This window comes from Desmodus rotundus, chromosome 6 (assembly GCF_022682495.2).
Source record: "Desmodus rotundus isolate HL8 chromosome 6, HLdesRot8A.1, whole genome shotgun sequence".
NCBI lineage: Eukaryota > Metazoa > Chordata > Mammalia > Chiroptera > Phyllostomidae > Desmodus > Desmodus rotundus.
The window spans coordinates 133,181,707-133,201,152 of record NC_071392.1 but is presented as its reverse complement, the minus strand read 5'-3'; the positions used below and the strand labels follow the sequence as shown (position 1 = coordinate 133,201,152).

General features: G+C 36.1%; 1 protein-coding gene across 4 annotated transcripts in view; it reads left to right on the top strand.

Moving 5' to 3' along the window:
* Nucleotides 1–19,446, top strand: part of RALGAPA2 (Ral GTPase activating protein catalytic subunit alpha 2) — a 374,904-nt gene that overhangs the window by 139,953 nt on the left and 215,505 nt on the right. For all 4 annotated transcript variants that reach the window (XR_006655322.3, XR_006655321.3, XM_024559518.4 and 1 more), the window contains exons 17-20: nt 10,902–11,042; nt 12,646–12,743; nt 17,468–17,558; nt 18,955–19,131. Coding sequence is in view for 2 of the 4 variants with exons in the window: in XM_024559518.4 (XP_024415286.1) it covers nt 10,902–11,042; nt 12,646–12,743; nt 17,468–17,558; nt 18,955–19,131 (507 nt within the window). In the remaining 2 variants the exon portion in view is untranslated. The remainder of the gene's footprint in view (nt 1–10,901; nt 11,043–12,645; nt 12,744–17,467; nt 17,559–18,954; nt 19,132–19,446) is intronic.

Here is a 19,446-nt window from a genome sequence, read left to right as displayed (position 1 = left end):
AGCCCAGATACTGTTACCGAAACAGGCCCCCCGACCCTGGGGTCTTTCTGTACTATGGTTCTTCTTGCCTGCTGCCAGGTAGGAATTGTGGCTCTCGACACCAGATTTTGGTAAAAAGGAAAGGAATTATTTATTCAAAAGTTATACAGGCTTAGCGTAATGGCGGAATGTTGCCATTAAATCTGAAAGTCTCTTTAACACACTCACAAACACACACATAGTCCTGCCTCCCCTTGCCAATCCAGGCCAGTCAGAGGTACCGGATCTCAGGGAAAGAAATATAAGTCCATACTTTGGCTGGATTCCCGGTTCATCCCCGTAATCTGTGCATGGCCGGGCAGGTCTCCTTCAGTCCCCAGCACCATCAGCTGTGTCACCACAATCTCTAGTTCTTAACCCACAACCATATGGCCACCTCCTCATGGCCTGCCAGCGAGAGTCCTTCCACAACTTTTCTTCCTGTATAGTCTCGCATTGTCCCCCATTGTCTCATGTTGTGTCTCGTTCCTTGTGGTGGACTGCCTTTAGTTTAAATCCCAGCCTGGAACCTCTTCCATAACCCCATTTCCGACTCCTCCCATAATCCCATACACCGGCCAGCACTCCCGTATTCTCTGCCTTTTGTGGCTGCCATAGTTAGTCTGGGCAGTTGAGGTCCCCTGTGATGTGGAGCCAACCATCTCCAAGCTCTTATGCAGGGCTGTAGCTGGGGAACTGCCTCCCAGTTACATCATGGGTCAAAGTCATGCCCATCTCCCTAGCTAGCCTCCTGTTGATATATGCAAAACAACTCTCAATCCCTGCCCTGCTGTTCCTCCCAGCCCCCAAGCCACCAGGCCTGTGGGGGGGCCTCTCACCCTACACCTTCCATTACACTAGTAATCACACAACTAGTTGCATTATTGTCGTTATTGAAAAATATGAATCTTCAAAGAGTGTGGCAACTTGTCCCCGCAACAAGGATAATAATAGTTTTCAGGACTGGATGCAGACATTTAAATTTTTTGTATCTTTTTGAAAATTTGTATCCTACTGGCTGTAGATATCATTAACAGCCAGTAGGAATTAACCAGAACCTGACCAAGAACCCCAGTTATTCACACTGCTTTGCTACACTTTACTCTTAAAACAAAAAGAGAAATCTTCAAAAAGTAAGCTTATATCCAGTATTTAATAACAAATAAAGCACCCCCCTCCAGTGACTTTGAGGCTGTAATTTAAAACAACTTTCCCGCAGTTTTTCACATCAAAAATACATACAATTATAATTGTTAATCAGCATGTTTACTGCAGAAAGTTATAATATTCTCTAGTAATAAATCAAAGATTTATTTACATTCTACATACTTCTCAGTGCTTAGTAAATAAAGACAGATGGCTTAGAATCCTGTTGGAGTTTTATGGAAATATACCTTAACCCTGTCTCATGCTTTTTGCTGAAGCATTTGTTGGTGATTATCACCCACTTTACATTCACCTCTTATTTAACTCCTTTCTGTAGCATTCTCTCCCCTGAGGAAAGTCCCTATTCCTGGTAACAGGCAACTTGTAGGGAGGCTTATCCACTTATTTCCTTTCTTGTCCTACCTCCTAAAAACTCCTTTCTTTTATCACTGGATCTTTAAAGAAAGGGATCAAAATAAAATCTTAGGACAAAAGTGGCATCATATCTGAGCTACTCAGACTTCCTGTTGTCAGTCACAACCCTTGAATCACTATGATAATAGAAGTGATCATTCAAAACACTTTTAAAATCTCTATTCTCACATTTTTATGAGGAGCAAATTATTGGACATTGCATGTTTCATATGCCACTACTTGGCCAAAACACAGCCATAGAAGAGATTGCATCTTAGTTTTTCAGTAGATATATTAGACCAGTAGTATGGAATAGGCCATGGCATGTTTTAGAAAATTCTCAGCACATTTATGCCAGTGAGGATCAGTTTATTGGTATCCTCAAGTGTCTGAAAAGCCATGGTGTTGCAAAAATAAGAATTTTACAAAATCATATAAACCTATTTGTAGAGCATGTCACTTAAAAATCATAAACCTGGCCTTTATGGGGTTAATTAAATTAAAAATACTTAAAACCATAACCTGTAAAAGATAATGAAGATGTGAGCTATTGAGTTGGACATAGCTATAATCTTATGTATTTTACATATATGTATATATGGATACATATGTGTGAATTTCCTATTTTATGTTAATTTTTAAAAATTATAAATCTTTTTTGTTGCCTGTGAAAGCAATGGTCTTTGAAGATTTTATATTATGCTATTTTATAAAATTAATCTCTATAGACTAAATATTAGTTGTTTATACGTTGTGTAATAATTCACCTGTTTGTCTTTTAAAAAGGCCCAGATTATTTTCATGGTAGATTTTGACCTATATAGAGGCCACCTTTTAATGAGAGAACAAGCCTGTTCATGAAGTTAGTTTTTGCTACTTTTAGCGTTAAGATATTAATATGGAAGACTCTTTTGAAAGTGACTTTTTCTCCAGTCTCAGAATAATTGAAGATTATTATATTTTGATTTTCCCCACAGACTACTCTTAGTTTGAGAAAATGTCAGTGATGGTGGCAAGAGGGAAATATAAAATGAGGAATTGCTGAGTAGGGAAATGGCAATTTAACAGAGAATGCACTTAGTTTGCAAATTAAAAGGACTGGCAAGGAAAGTGTTAAAGAATTATAAAGTAAAACTTTGTTCCTGAGTGTGAATGACACTAAAATTTTAGATGTATAAAATGAGGGATTAAAGCAAATCAATTTTCACACATAATAATTATTTTATATTTTATTATCTCTGAAATATCTAGTGATCCATTTTGGGAAAATGCACAATCATTTGACTTATAAAAGGAACACTTTTTAAAATAACACGCAAATCTGTGTCTGACATTGAGAGATGAACAAATGGTATAGGAAATTTCAAGTCAGTCAGTTTGGTGTTTACATAGACGTCGCTTTCACTTAAACATTATTTTACACATTTGCGAATTATACTGCAATTCCATTGCAGATAGTCCTTTAGAATTGGGAGTTCTGATAGCCCAGGGATAGAGGGAAAGGCGGGAAACTAAAAAGTTTGTTTCACTTTCTGTGAATGTGTCACTAGCATTTGTAGTTCTATTTCATTAATGTTAAAATCACGTAAAGATAACAAAAGAGCAGGTAAACCTTTATATTTTTGTCTTAAGGATAAAATGATTATACTGATGATACTTTCATATATACAGCATGTGCTCTTCCTGCATTTATTTTCTCAAATGGTCATTTGGATAGCAGTATATTGAAAACTTAAGAACACCATAAAGTTCATAATAGGAAATTATGGATTTAAGAAGCATGAAATGTAATGTAAAAAAGGATGGGTTTCATGGAGGTTTTTATCTTCATTTCATTTATCATATCTTTTAATTTTCAGCTTGACTTTTATATGTGCTTAAGCTTTTCGGATGTTTAATTTACTAAATGATTTGCTTTTGAATATAGTCAGCTCTCAGTAAACCAATTTTTGAATTATGTATTATTTATAGAACACTTTTAATCTTAGGCTAGATTTTCTTTTCCTCACTGTGGCCTTTTTGTTTGTGTCTTTTAGGAAGGGAAAATGGATTATCATGTTTGCCCAAATAAACAACCCAAATGTGAATCTGAGACACAACAGAAAACAAGGAAAGACTAAACATATAAAGCATTCTAAAATAAAATTGAGTGAGCCCTGGCTAGGTAGCTCAGTTGGTTAGAGCATTGTCCCAATATGCCAAGGTTGCAGGTTTGATCTCCAGTCAGGGTACATACGAGAATCAACCAATGAATGCGTAAATAAGTGGAATAGCAAATAGATGTTTCTCTCTCACTCCCACCCCCTCCCTCTTTCCCTCTCTTTCTCCTTCCCCTTTCTTCTATCTCTCTAAAAAATAAAATAAGATTGTTTGTGAATTGTCCATTCTCCCATATCATCAGAATCACTGAAAGTTGGCTGTATGTGCTTTGTACTGACTGCCTTTAAAGTTTAAAATGACCTCCTTTAAATAATGGGCGGGCCAACAGTAGGTTTACAGTTGTGAGTATATGAAACAGAGTTTACTCTTGTATTATTATTAATGATTGTATTATTTACCATACCAACAACTAACTGTAAACCTACTGTTGCCCCATGCTGTATTTAAAGAGAACTCAGAAAAATAATAATAAAAAAGAAGTGAAAGATCCCGACATTCTTCTGACATAATTATTACTTTATCTTTCCTGGAAGCTAAGAGAAGCGAGTCTATCAGCAACTGTGTCCAACTTTCTGAGGCTTTGCCTGCCACTAAAAGCATCCCGCTCCTCCTTCACAACGTGAGCACTCTCTTACCTGGTCTCTCTTACTCCTCTTGCTCTCACAGGCTACCAGGTACTGTAATGCTTTCTCTTATGTCTGTCGGTGTTCCCGGGCTTCTTCCACTTACCTGTGGGTCTTGCTTTCTTTGTTAATATCCTCACATCACACATGTGTACCTGGGCATTGTACCTTGTTGGGTTTTTTCAATGAATATTAATAATCATTATTATGTAGGTAGACGTTTAGTGGCAATTAATAGTCAAGAAAAATTTCTGTAGCACCACTGGTCTTTGCAGTTAAGAATGATAAGAGGATTTTTTTTTTGACCCATAATTTATAATAGAGGGAAATAGTCACGCCTGCCTCAATGTACATTCTATACAGTGCCTTGAAAATGGAAGGGAATTTTCATAAAATATTACAAAAGATTTGAGCATTTCAATGCTAGAATGCTTGTTGTACCTCCTCTAAAATGAATAAACTGGAAAAATTATGCTGGCAAGACTTCTTTGGAGTTAATAAATTATAGTCACATATAAAGGAAAGATCAGTTTATGCAGATACATACTGCTTATTGAGATTTGAGCAACTAAAATCCCTGCTAAAAAGTGCTAATTTTTCAAATAAAGAAAAATTGCTTCTGGGCAACAGCCAATTAAAATGGACATTAGCTGCATGTGGTTTATACACAATATAATATCTTAATGGTTTATTAAGACATTATAGGACCAAAAGTGATTTTGGGCATAGATACTCTAACAAAAGGATTTAATTTGCACTGCAGTGAATAATTAGGTCTCAGTCTACTTGTTTTTTAAGTGATCCTAAGATGAACTGAATCTTCTAAAGAGGGAAATATTTTCATATTCTTTTTTATTTTTAGAAAGAGGGCATTATTAGTATTTATTTAATATTGGAGATAGCCTAATTGTGGCTTTCCGTACCACTTAATCATGTCATAGTGTGGTTTAGCAAACCAGAATTAAAGCTGAGTTTCCCTGATGAGTATGTAAAATATCAAATTATTTAATTTACAGAGTGTGAGAGCAGAAGATAGTTTTATTGAGAATAAGGACTATGATTCTTAGAAGTCTTTTTCTCTAGTAAATATTGAAGATGAAAAACATTAAGAGTGGTATATGGGGTGATGGGTACCAGTGAAATTACTAATGTGCATTAACTCCTTGCTAATTTGGTTTTCAAAAAAATAACTACTGTCTAGAGATGATTAATAAACTATTTAAAATAGTTAATTTTCTATTTGGCTGATAATAGACCCAAAGGATTTTTTGTGGTTAAAGTTTTCTTTTTTCACACTCCATTTTTCCTCCCATATTATTTAAGTTTTTACTAGTTTGTCTGGAATATTTTCTGAGAAGAAAGCTCTTCCTGTTAGTAATCTCATTTTGGAGATTTTTTTTCTCATTCACCCTTATAATTTACTCAGATTCTTGATTCCTATATATACTTACACTGTTCCAACAGAAGTTGAGTATGATTTAGAGCCATGGTTGTCAACTGGGGATGATTTCACTTCCCAGAGAACATTTGACAATGTCTACAGACATTTTTGATGGTCACAACTGGAGCAGTGCCACACTGACCTCCAGTTGGTGGAAGCCATGGATGCTGTTAAATAACCTGAAATGCCAAGACAGCCCCCACCACAAAGAAATACCTGACCCCAAAATATCAGTATTGCTGAGATTGAGAGACCCTTATGAAGCAGGCTGTGCTGGGTCTGTGTTTTCCTGTCTTTGGCATTCTTATCCTTGGGTTTTTTGACTGAAAGGGTAAAGAGACTTTGCAGTAAAGTGAGTAATTATCTATTTGTAAAGTAGTAAATTATCTATTTGTTCTTTCTTATCTGACTACAGTAGTGAGCTCCTCCTTAGTCTGATGCCATTTGTTCTTTAATATTAAAGTGATGCCATTGTCTTTGAGGCTGTTCTATCAAGAGACTGGGCCAAGAGCAATGCATTACCTGTCCTCAGTCTTAGTTTGTACGTTCTCCACTGGTTGGCATAGTAGACTCTTAAGCTTGTTCTCCAATTTAAATCCTAGTGTATTGACATATCTTGCTAACATGTTGCTAAATATCTAGATAATGTAGATTCACCTAAATGTAACGTGCAGACCCACTTAATGTTGACTTTCTGGCCACCGGTTTTTTACTATAAAAATGATTGCTAATTTTTTTGTTTAAATTAACATTTCTTCTTGCTTTTATTTCTAATCTTTATGATTATTTGACTCACCAAATTGTGTTAATAATATAAATAATAGAAAGTTCCTTACCTTCAACCACTGTTATTTCTCATTCTGATCCCTGTGTGACTTTTTATTTGGCCACAGCAGAATTTTGGGAAAGTCACAACCACCGGTAGCCCATTAACATGAATAGGTATATAAAGAAACTTGTGGGAAGTAGAACTGGCAGTTTCAGTGATACCCCTTTTTCTCCTATGTGGGAACAATTCTTTCTAGCTGTCTTGAATTTTAACTGCTTTTAGCATGGGACATTTATCAGTCTAGCAGCGATTTTCAGCCTTTTTCATCTCATGGCACACATAAACTATTCACTAAAATTCTGTGGCACACCAAAAAATATAATTTTTGCCAAAAAATAGGTGTAATTTTAATTCATTCACGCCAGACAATTATTTTTGTTTGCTGTTGTCATTTTTTTATTTGACAGTCTAAGGGAAAAGAGGTCAGTGTCTCTGACTAAATAGGTATTGCATGTTTTAAAAATTCTTGAGGCATACCAGTGTGCCTGCTGCAGCATACCAGCTGAAAACACTGATCTTTAGTGGTTACAGGCCCTGCACATGATAAATATTATTTTTCTTTTAGGAACATTGTAATAGTAGTAATTAGAGAATCTGTGATCTTCCTTCATTTTAAAAGAGACTTAATGGGACCTAATTGGAAGCCTCATTTAGCTGCTTCTGCAGCAAGTTCTCTGGCTTCCAGGTAGCACTTCTCGATTGTCAGAAGTACTTGCTGTTAAGGTCCAGGCTGATTCATCTTTGGACTTTGTGATAAACATCAAGATGCTGAGTTGCTTTACACATCTTGAGTTTTTACAGGGGTAGGTTAGTATCATGCACAATGCTTTAAAAGATGGGAAATTACTAATTTTGCTTATGCAGCCCTGTATGAGGGGTAAGTGGAATCCTGAATTTTGGTTATTGAAGAATGAGTCTCACTCCATATATTAAGGTTAAAGAATGAGTGAAATTGCTTTGAAAAGAAGTCAGACATCTGGAATAAATAGAAAGTTCTGAAGAACTTACCTACTAAATTTAATCATGCTGATTCTTCTTTCAGTGGGAAAAATGAAATTAAGTCATCCTTATTTGATCAGTTTACTTGTATTTTGAATGCAGCTTTAGAAAGCAATGGTTTAGTAATGGTATTGTGTGACTGTCAAGAAGCTAGAAAGTTAGCACATTAAAAATTGGGGTTATCGGGTTAGCTATGCTTGGGAGAATGTGAATAATGTGAATCTCAGATAGAATTGAGCTCTTTGAAGTGATTCAAATTGATATTGTGTGATATTCTAAATAGAGAATGCATTAGAACTACCAGGATTTATAATGTAATTTTTATATAACTTAATTTTTTCTATTTTAATATCAGATAATCCTTTATCTTTGTATTTGAATATCAGTATTAAAGTGGTTTTAAATATATTACCAAAGAGTAACTGCTACAACTGATACTGTACAATGGGAGTAACTTTAACGTTATTGCTCGTCACAAATAAACAGCCAGCAGAGGGAGCTCAAGAACTGTTTTTTTTCTTTGTTTTATGTTAAGGAACTGCATCAAGAAAATGTTTTTGGTGTTCATGTATTCATTTATACAAAACATATATTGATTATATACTTAGTACAAAGTGTGAGAAAAGGCCAAGAAATGTATACTTACAAATCATGTAATTGGGTTTAAATTGTGGGATAGGTAGAATTTAAAATTCTTTTTTGCACACTGTATCACTTAACAGTCAACTGCAGGAATAGCTTAGGGTATCAGTAGCACAAGAGCCCTCACAGCACTTTTGACATTGTTATTCTCCCATTCCTTCCCATCCTTATCATGGATGCTCCCACTCTCATCACTTCTGGTGATTTCCACAGGCTTGGACTTTCTCCACCTGAGAAGTGGACTTTCTCTACCAACAGTTTTACAAAAATAAAGTCTTAAAGTAGCATCAGGCCAGCCTGTTGGAAAGGCAGACCAGCTGGTGATGGCAGGCTCTTTGCCTGTCTTTTGTGATGTGGACCAGTGGAGACATTGTAATTTGGAAGCCATGGTGCTGTGCCTGTATCTCATCCCACCAGATGGCGGTGTTCTTTATCTTTAAAAAGATGCTGCCAGTTTTGGCCCAGCTCTTACTTGTCTGTTCATAGCCCAGAAACTATTAGCATGAAATTTAAGTGAATAAAACCCTCTCTTCTCATTGCCCATAAAAACTAGCACCAATTATTTTTTAGCACTACTAAGCTCTTGGGCTCCCTCTACTGATACTGGATGAACAGGTAGATTCATTAAGAACTAAAACTCTTCCCAGAAGGTTTCAAAGTCTTGCCTAATTGGAATAAACAGTGCAAGAAGAGAGCTAGAGGGGCTGGTCTGGCTTCCATTGCCTATGCTAAAGAGCCTGGAAGTAGACCTGTGAAAAGTCCAAGGTTGGGGATGTGTGGATAGATCACAAATATGTACGTAGATCTTGTGTTTCTCTAGGAAAATGACCAGCTCTTGGCTATTCAAGAAAAGAGCAAAGACATCCTGGAAAGACAAGGCTTTATTTAATAAGTTTGTGTACTCTTGTACCTTGACTTTCCTTTGATTATACCCTCAATTCATCTTCCTGTCAGTGTCTGAACTTAGACTGTGGCCCAATACTCTGAATTATAAGTAAAGGATCTTGCAACTTGTGTCAGTGTACTTTAAATGGGATTTTTGTTTGGAAAGTGTAAATAAGTAAGCAATCTTTTGTTGAAATCCTTTCTCTCATATTTAGAATTTTCCTACATAGAACTTATTGATTAAGGTGAACCAGAACATTGGTTAGTGTCTCAGATTAAAGGATTATACAGAGGGTGGCACATTGATGGTGAGTCTTATTTCAGATAAGGAATTTGGTGATACCACCAGATAAGATGATACAGGATAAATTTTGATCAGTTGCTTCTTAGAAGGAGTAAAACTTTACTAATTAAACTTTCAGAAAATATGATGTTGTTACATGGATGTAAAGTTTCATGACTATGTAAGCGAGCACGGAATCTGGTCAGGGATGTAATAGTGAGGTTCACATGCAAGACCACGTGGTGAGTTCTACAGGGGCTATGCCCAAGCAGTATGGGAAAGAAGGAGGAGGGAACAGGGGTGCCAAGTTAGCAAGGAGAAGTAAGCAGCAGGAGGGAGAGACCAGCAGGTGCCAGGTAGACTAGGGTTGCTGGAAACTAAAGTAAGTAAGAGCTCCTTGTGCAAGGTCTAGTCTGTGGGGTGAGATCAAGGAGAGCCCTGAATCCACTGTGAAGAACATGGGCCTGACTATAAGTGGGGAGGGCCTTGGCAGAAAAGGAGTGGTACAGTCACATCTTAGTTTTAAAGGGACCTCTTTGGGACCACATAGAGGACCATATGAGGGTGACAAGAAAAGGGAGACTGTGACCAGTTAGGAGAATGTTATAATAACCTAGGCAAAAAATAATGCCAAGCCAAATCTGTAGTTCTAGAGAGAGAAGGTACTGTGATCTTCCAGCACCTTGTGTTGTGTTTGGAGATTGAAATGAACCATAGAGTTTGGAAATGAGCTAGGAGGGCATTCGTTCTCTAGGGCAATATAGTTTGTAATACTGCTAGATGAGATTATCCAGTGACTAGTGCTCATCTGTGGTTTTCTGGGGTTTTTCTGTTTTTGGGGGTTTTTTTGTTTGTTTTTTTGGTCATATATGTGTTGATTCTCTGAAAAGACCTGTGGATCATTTTTGTGCTTCATTGATTAATTCAACATTACATTTGGTGGTATAAGCCATTAAAAATTACCATTTTTTATTTTGGAAAGTTGTGCATTTATTCATTAAAAGAAACAGTAGAGTTGAAATCCCCATGTTTCCTTTTATCTTCCTTTAAGAGTGTGTGTGTATGTGCGTGCACACTGATTTCTATACCCTTCAAATGTAAATGACCCATTCCTTGTATCTTCTGGATCTCCCTTTCCTGGGCATACCTGTCCCTGAATTCCAAATAACTTTTATAATACTCAACCATTTCTGTGGCTTTTTCTATCCCCTTCTTCATTTAGATTACAAAACAAAATGCTTTGTAGAACTTAAAAGTAAAATCTATTCCTGAAATAGTATATTAGTGTTAACAAGTGTAGGAAACTTTCTAATGTAAATGCAGGCTAACTTACTGTACAATTTTTGTGGGGAAAAAAACTGTACCTAAAACTACATTTTTAGAATCAGTTGTTTTAGGTGGTGAAATTATTTTTTTAAATTTTGAAATACATCTCTACATGTTTTGTGTTAATGCCCACAGAAGTGGAAGAATGTCAGCAGTCAGAAAATGCACCTGCAGTTGAACCTGGTCACCTGGTGGCAGAGCAGCAGCGGCAGCAGATCATCCGGAGCAGCAGTACGCCCGATGTCACTGAGCCACTGTGCTCAGAGTCGGCTCAGGGTATGGAGGAGCTTCTTCAGTTATTAATGCAGACTTGTAGACTCTGGCTAGGAAGAGGCTTGTATGTCTTACTGCTTTCTACATTTGTTCTATTTATATTTCAAGGGAATTTACTTCTTAGTTTTGGAAGGTAAGGGTATAATTTCTGGCAACAAAATATTTTCACTATTTATTTTAATATAGTTATATAAATTGCATATACATACGTCCAGTGTTTTTCCAGTGTGGCATGTTTGGGAACTAAAAAGGTGTCCTGAGTGGCTGGAATAGGCGTGAAGCAGAGAATGTTACACCACAAGGTCAGGGAGAGGAGCAAGTTAGGTAGAAGGCAGGGCAGGATTAGTGGATGTGGGAAAGGACCATGAAGAAAGCCACAATAGTTGACAAAATGGGAAACTGCCCAGACTTTTGAAAAATTTTATTGGCAGCTTGTAGACTCTATTGACATTGAAAAAATAATAAGTCTTAATAGCATTATTTTACATGGTTTCTCCAACTTTCAGCAACAACATGGTGTGGAAATCAAAGAGGCAGACGGTTGGACCATTGTACACATAGAATGAAAGAGCACATATATACATATAAATCATGTCTAGTGTTAATGAGCATACTTACCATTCAGTTTACTTTTATGAATTATATTAAGAAATAAATCAACCTTATTAACTTACAAGTTATCTCAAAATTCTTAATGTCACGGTCATGCTAACCTTACCAAATGGGTAGGGAAGTATCACTTCTTAGAATTTTCTTGAAATAAGAAAATGCAATAAAAAATAATTTGAGAAATATATTACCTGAAGATTTTCTGTTCTCTGAAAGTTTTTGTGTAAGATTGTTGTGCTATTTTCCCCCTTATATATTTGGGTAGAACCCACCATTTGTCTGGAGTTTTCTGTGGGAAGGTTTTAAAATACCATTCAAGTTTTATTTGTTTTAAATTTTTATTGTTATTCAATTACAGTTGTATGCCTTTTCTCCCCATCCCTCCACCCCACCCCACCATTCAAGTTTTAAAATCATTATAAGACTATTCAGATTTTTCTTCCCTGTTTTAATTTTGATAACTTTGTTTTTCTAGGGATTTGTTCAATTCATATATTTTTTTCAAATTTATTGGTCCCAGATTATTCACAAATTCCTCTTATAATCTTTATGTTTGCAGGCTTTGTGATGATATTCCTTTTTTAATAACTGATTCTGGGTGTTCTTTTTCTCATCAGTCTTTAATGTTAAGAGATTCTGAGCTACCTTACTGATTTCTTCTTCCTGTCAGCTCACCTGGATAACTCAGGCAGCTTTTCTCTGAGATCTTTTCTTTACAACCTCCAGGACAGGTCTTCTTGCCTTCCCTTGTGCTAACCTAATGTGCTGAGAAAGGAGTGGCATTCAGTCCTTTTAAAAGCTCACTGTGGGCCAATGGTTTATTGTGTGGACTTGATCCATAGACTACCAGTTTGCCAGACCTATGACTACCTGTTTTATGTATCTTAGGATATCTAAATTTAATAATTACCTATATCTAAAAATGCTTTTTCAGTTTTACTACCTGACATATTCCTCCTGTTGATTTTTTTTTTTTTTTAACCAAATCTCTGTCTAGGTCAAAAGGTAGAAAACGCACAGAATTTGAGTTCTTCAGAGCCTAAGCCTATCCAAGAGAATAAAGAATATGTGAAGAAAGAATATGAAGGAATAACAGTAAGATATTTTCAAACCAAATCAATTTGGCATTAAACATACATGTATACATTACTGACACAATAATAAATTTATTAATGGCGGTAATAGTTTTCTTTTGAAAAAATTTTTCCATTTAGATGGGTCATAAGCCCATATAACCTTGAAGTCTTTTAAAGTATTGCTTGCTTTCTATGTAAAATTATAGTCACATTACAAAAATAGAAAAATAAACATGAAATGGAATCCACCACCTGGTATGTATTTGGCACTCTCTATTTTTAAATCAGGTATTTTTGCCTTTCAAAAATAAATTCAGATCCCTTGTTCCTGACATCATTTTAGGTAGTAGGCTCCACCCGACATAAGTTGCTAGGTAAGTCAGTTTTTGCAAAGATCTGTTATGGTTTCTTTTTTTTTTTTTAATGTATAAAATATCATTTTTTTACAACTATGAAGTATAAAGAAGAACATTTAAAAGTAGCCTATAATTCATTTATACAGATAACTCCTGTTTATTCATTTTTTAAAAATGTGGTATATATTCATAGAAAACTCCAACATCATAAAGGGTACAAAATAAAAAAGAGAAAGAGTTTGCCTGGAAGATAACCAGTGTAAAATTTCTTTTGTCTTTATTTTTGAAAAGGACATATAACAACTTATATATGTATATATCAGTAATCACATAAACACCCACAAACTAACCCCTCAGCTTAAAAACTGGAACATTTCCAGTGGTACTCCTTTGGCACCTAACTTCCTCGTACCCTCAAAGGGGCAGCATTTTCTTGGCTTTGTGTTTATCATGCCCTTGCCTTACTCTGTAGTTAAACAATATATATCCTCTAGTTTTTCTTATTTTTAAACATTGTAAAAGTGATATTATTGTTTTCTTCACTCATTTATGTATTTCTAAGATTCATCCACATTGTGACATGTAGCTATAGGTCATTAACTCTTCTCTGCAGTGTGATATTTTACTGTGAATATACCACAGTTTATTTCTGTTCGCTTGTTGATGAACATTTAGATCATTTGAATTTTTTTTAAAATGAAAGATGCAGCTATATACATTCTTGTATGTGTTTTAATATCTACAAGTTTAAGGTTTTCTCTGTAGTAGCTATTTAGGAATAGAATTCATGAGTCATGGAGTAGAAGAATATTCTTCCTTATAAGAGAATGTGTGTTTTCCAAAGTGGTTGCACCACTTATTTCTGCCAGCAACATGCAAAGAGTTGCCATTTATCCACATTTATGTCAGCGCTTGCTTTGCCAGATTTAAAATTTTTTATGACTTATGTAGGTGAAAATGGGATCTTATTTTTGTATTTTTCAAATTACTAATAAAGTTTAAAATCTTTCCATATGTTCATTGATCTTGTGTGTGCATCTGTGAAATGCCTAATGATGTCCTTACCATTTCCTATTGATTTGTCTTTTTCTCTTTAATTTGTACTAATTCTTCATATAGTCTGAGTACTGATCCTATTTTGGTTGTTTCTGGCAGATACATTCTCCCAAAGTACAGCTTATGTTTACACTTCCTTTGTGGTGTCTTTTGATGAAAGAAGTTCTTAATTTTTCTATTCTTGGTTATCAAACATTTTTATAGTTCAGTTTTATGGAAATTTAAAAATACCAGTCCACAGGGATAAATATATTTACCTTATATTTGTAAGTGTTTTAGTTTTTCTCTGCACATATAAGTCTTTCCTCCATCTGGAATTGATTTTTATCTGGGGAGTGGGACAGGGATCCAGTTTTTCCCCCCACATAGATAGCTACATGTCCCAGGTCCCATTTATTGAATTACTATTATTTTTTAATTGATCTGAAATACCACCTCTTTTTTTCATATATACTGTTTCCCAGATGTGTGAGGCTTTATTTTGGTTTTTCTTACCTTGATTCTGGTTACTTTATTTCTCTGCACAGTACTACAATGTCTTAATTAGTGTAGTTCCCCACTTCTTTATCCTTTCCCAACCTCTTCTAATGGAAACTATTTTTCTACTATCTTTTGTCTTTCATTATTGCTAGTTTTCCATTGTTGAGAAGTCTTCCATTCATCCTATTTGTTGTTTCTCATTCTTTTTCCTTGGCCTTCAGTTTCACTATAGGTGAAATTTAGGTGCAGTTTCTTTTGGTTTATACATTTGTCTTTTTAATATATGCTCTGTGGCAAATATTTGTGGATGCCGTCTTCCATTGTTTTTGGAAAATTCTTGGTAGTCATTTCTTCAAATATTGCCTCTTTTTTGTTCTCTCTGCGCTTTTCTTCTAGGATTCTAGGTAAAAATATGTTTAGACTTTCTTATTCAGTCTTCCATGTTTCTTAAGCCCCTTTCATATTTTCCATTTTCCTGGGCTCTCTGGGTACATTCTAGGTAATTCATCAAATCTGTCTTTCATTCAGTTCAATAATTCTCTCTCTACCTGTATGTTGTCTGCTGTTTAATACTTCTGTTGAGTTTTTTAGTTCAACAGTTATGCCTTTTGCTTTTGAAAGTTCAGGTTGATTCTATTCAAGTATATCTGGTGTCTATAATTTCTAATAATCTCTTGTTGCTTGTTTATTGTTGTTATTCTTTTATTTTTTTAAATTATTCACCTATTCTACTTCTAAATTCTTTATCTAATTATCTAAAACCCTTGGGAGAGGGGTTTAAGTCTAATATTTGTTGTTTCCGAGACTCTTGTGCATGGTGATTTATTTCCTTGGGTGTTTGGTGGTCTTTGATTGACTTCCAACAGGGCTGATAATTAATCTAGGAAAACTTGAATGTCCGAAGTGATGGAGTTTCACCAGGACAGCCTTTGCATTTGCTTCTTCCAGGAACCGGGGAATACTACTGTAATCCTAGAGTCTTAGTTCTTTTGCCACTGGCAGTGGTAATACTAGATTTACCCTTGAGATAGCCCCATTTCACTGCCCAGGTTTCTACTTGCTTTTGGGAGAGGGGCTATGGATTACCTGGATTTTCGTTCACTTCCTTGTGAGTCCCAAATTAAAACCCAAATTTTTTATGTAGGATCTAGTTCTGTAGCTGGTAGACATTTCATTTCTCATTCAGAAGCAGAAGAGCCTACATTCTGCATTTCAACTAAGGAAATATCTGGGTGTATTTCCATTACCACATTAGATCTATATCATCCTTCTTTAAGGCTGTATAATATTTTTTAACATACCATTGGCCGCCTTCTTTTTTTGGCTTATAATTATTCTGCCTTTTAATTATACATCTTAGTCCCTACTTCTCATTTGTTTGCTTGTTTAATATTTATTCTTTTACTTGGTTCATTGAATTTAGGTTTTCTTAATACACTCTACACTGAAGGACCTTAAACTTACATCTTCATTTCTGGATTTATCCTGCCTCACAATCCTGAATTTTTGTTGCCTACTTATAAGACATTCTCTTTGGATATTCAGCCCATAGATGAAAATTCAAATATCAGAAAATTTCTCAAGTCCTTTTGTTCATTATCCTTTTTTTTCCTTTCCTTCCTTTGTCACCATTGTTCTCATGGTCCCGTAGGTCCATATCCTTTTGTGATTTCATTTTATTCCACTGTCCTATGCAGCTGATTATAATCTCTTGTCTGCCATTCTTCAGCATTATCTTATATACCTTTTCTCTTTCTCTCTCCCCATCCTCCTCTCCTTTTTACCAACAAAAGCCTTATCTGCTCATTCCTGAATCACCATAACAATTCCATAACAATTTCTTCTTAACACTAATCCTGCAGATAACTACTAGACTTTTCTTTCTAGATATGTTTTTAATCACAATAAGTTATTGTCTGGAACATACAGTTACTCATTTTGTCAATATTGGGTTGAAATTCCTAAACCTGATGTTGAAGGCCCACTGGCAGCTGCCTCTTTTAGAAGGTGGTCTGCATTTTCTTCTTATCTTTTTTCTCTTCACCTGCCTGCCCTGCATGGCCTGCTATAATCAGCTTCTTTTCCTACACATAGAACTTGCTGATTACCACTCAGTGCTTCCTGCCTTGAATCCCCTCCTGCCTTCTCTCTACCACTTCATGTCTGTTGCCTTCTTGAACAGCTGTCCTGTTACTGTGGCCAATTAAGGTAACACTTTATTCTGCATACCTTGTAGAGAGAATTTATTTGCGTACTTTGCTTATGTACCTTGTAATCATTTTGTGTAATTTGTATATGTTTTGTCTATCCAAGCAATGCATAAATTTTATAGGATGCAGATTGCCTCCAAATATGTCAGTGCTCTGTATTTAATACAGGGTCCAGGACTGAATGGTGCTCAGGAAAGTCTGTTGCACGTTTAACAAGGAAGGCACCAAGTGACTTTTAGAAAAGTCTCGGTGGAGTTTATCCCTTCCCTGCCAGCAGACTTACCATCTGTGGGAAACTTAGGCCTTCTGGAGAATTGCATTCACTATATATGTGTGTTTGAGCAGAGGAATTAATAGAACTTTAAAATAAAGTTTTTTCATATAATTTTGTATTTCTTTTCAGTAAATCAGTTTAATTGAATGTCAGTTGACAAAGTAGAAGCCATAAATTTCAGATTTTGAGTAATTTATAATTCAATTATAATTTGTGAACACATCCTTTAAATAGAAAACAGCATTCAGGTTTCTTGTTGCTACTATTGTTTATTTCTTTTTCTTTAGAAATGTAGACTAAAAACTTTACAGTCTTGTAAAAATTAAAACTTTCCTGTAACAAATAAAATATTTCTTTTTGTCTGAAGATCTTAGTTCGAAGAAGCAGCAGCTCTGCTGAATTGGATTTAAAAGATGATTTGCAGCAGACGCAAGGAAAATATAGGGAAAGGAAGAAGAGTAAGTTCCAGGAAATGTGATCTGTTTTCATCCAGATTCAGAGTTGTTGTATTTCATTTTCTGTTTACTTTCTAACTTAAATGGCATCATCTTAAGAGATGTGGTTGTGAAATGGGACATTTTTATTCCTGGAATCTTAGAATTGATGGAGTTCACATATACAATAAAAAAGTTCCAGTCAGTTACCTGTACCTTAGAGGCCTGTCTCCACCATCCGCACCCCCTCCCCACCACCAGGCCTTTCCCCAGAGAGGCACAGCCAAGGCTAATAGCTAGGTGAGCAGACAAACCAAGAAGGAAAAATGATCTCCCCTAGAGTGTTTCCACCAGCTAGGAGCAAAATGCTTCAGAAGTACGTTGAAGTCAATTGTATAAGTACTTAAAAAATAAAATTTGATTGGAATCCTTACACATTTTATCATGTGCTGTAAAATGTGGCCCTAATGTGGCCCAAAACTCTGCTTTGCCAAGAGCAGGTGCTGGGCCACTTTCTTCTCAGAGCAGCATAGTAAACAACTCAGGTCCAGGGTGTTCTTGGTGGGATATGAAGGGACTTCTCTTAGTCTCCTTCTTCAGTCCCTGTTGGCTTAGAATTCTGTGGCAGTGAAGTAAGGGACCTAACAGGTTAGTAACTGGGACAACTTTGAGTTCTTTGAAAATGAAAAGAGGACAGCAGATTACAAGCAGTAAGGCTGGGGACTGTCAGCAACAGATACAAAAAGCAGCTGAAAGAGTGAGCCAACAGAAAGGGTAGACACATAAAATTGTTATGAAGTAGACAGCAGACTTGGAAGAGTAAACTGTCTAGGTCTGTTTTGTGTTAGACAAAATAGCCCTCTAAGGCTTAATAGCTTTTGAAAGCATCATTGTATTTTGACAAATTACAACCTTTTAGTATATAAAGGAGAGAATTTCTGTTGGAGATGTTTGGCAGTAGAATATCTCATCCTCTTGTGATCCTGGGTGATTCAGCCTGAGTTGAGGTCTAGACCTCAGGCTCAAAAGGTAAAACATTATTAGACTCTTCTAGCCAGCAGAATAAACTTGCACTTGTGGTGGACCAATTTCCACCCACTCCCATTTTATAGTTGTATAAGTTGCAGTAGAAAACTTAAGGAATTGATGCAATCCTTTGGGTATATGGTATAACTGAGTTGATGCCCCTGAAAACAATGCTACTTGTGTGATATATAGTGGAGCTATAATAATTGTTGATGCTCTGCACTTAAAAGCTTTGTTTCATTGAGCAAGAGCCCCACACAGACACGTTTTGAGTCCTTCTGCCCTTTATGACTCCTGCTGTGTCAGGTGTTTATTCACTTGTGTGTAGGTAATTGTGAACATTCTAATTTCCAGCTATTAGTTATCTCAGACTTTGTTTCTTCCATTGTGCCAGGTGAAAGTGTCAGCAGTGACACAGCTCTGGGCTGTAACAATGACACAGAGTTGTCCATGAGCTCATGGCAGACCTGTGAGGAAGACACAGAACTGAACTCTCCCACAGATGTTGTGGCTGACTCTGATGCCCACCATTGGCTACAACTGAGTCCCATGGATGCTTCAAACTTAACAGGTAACTGTGTCTTTGAAAAGGAGGCAACAGTGCTAATGGTTGGGAGATCCCATGGTTTCCTAGTTGTAAGAAGTTTAGGGGTCCTTTAGCACAATGATGATAAGGGTGCCACCTCCAACCAAATTGCTTGTGGCAGCCCCAACCACCTGTTTATAATCAGTAATGAATTTTGAGACATGTGGAGAGGGTTCAAAATTAGTGGCCAGATAATGGAAAGAAGCCTACAGCCACTATCCACCACAGGAGGAAGCGATGATACTCATGTCAAGCCTTTGACATCCCTGACTCTGAAAACAGAAGAGTGATTTTATTCAC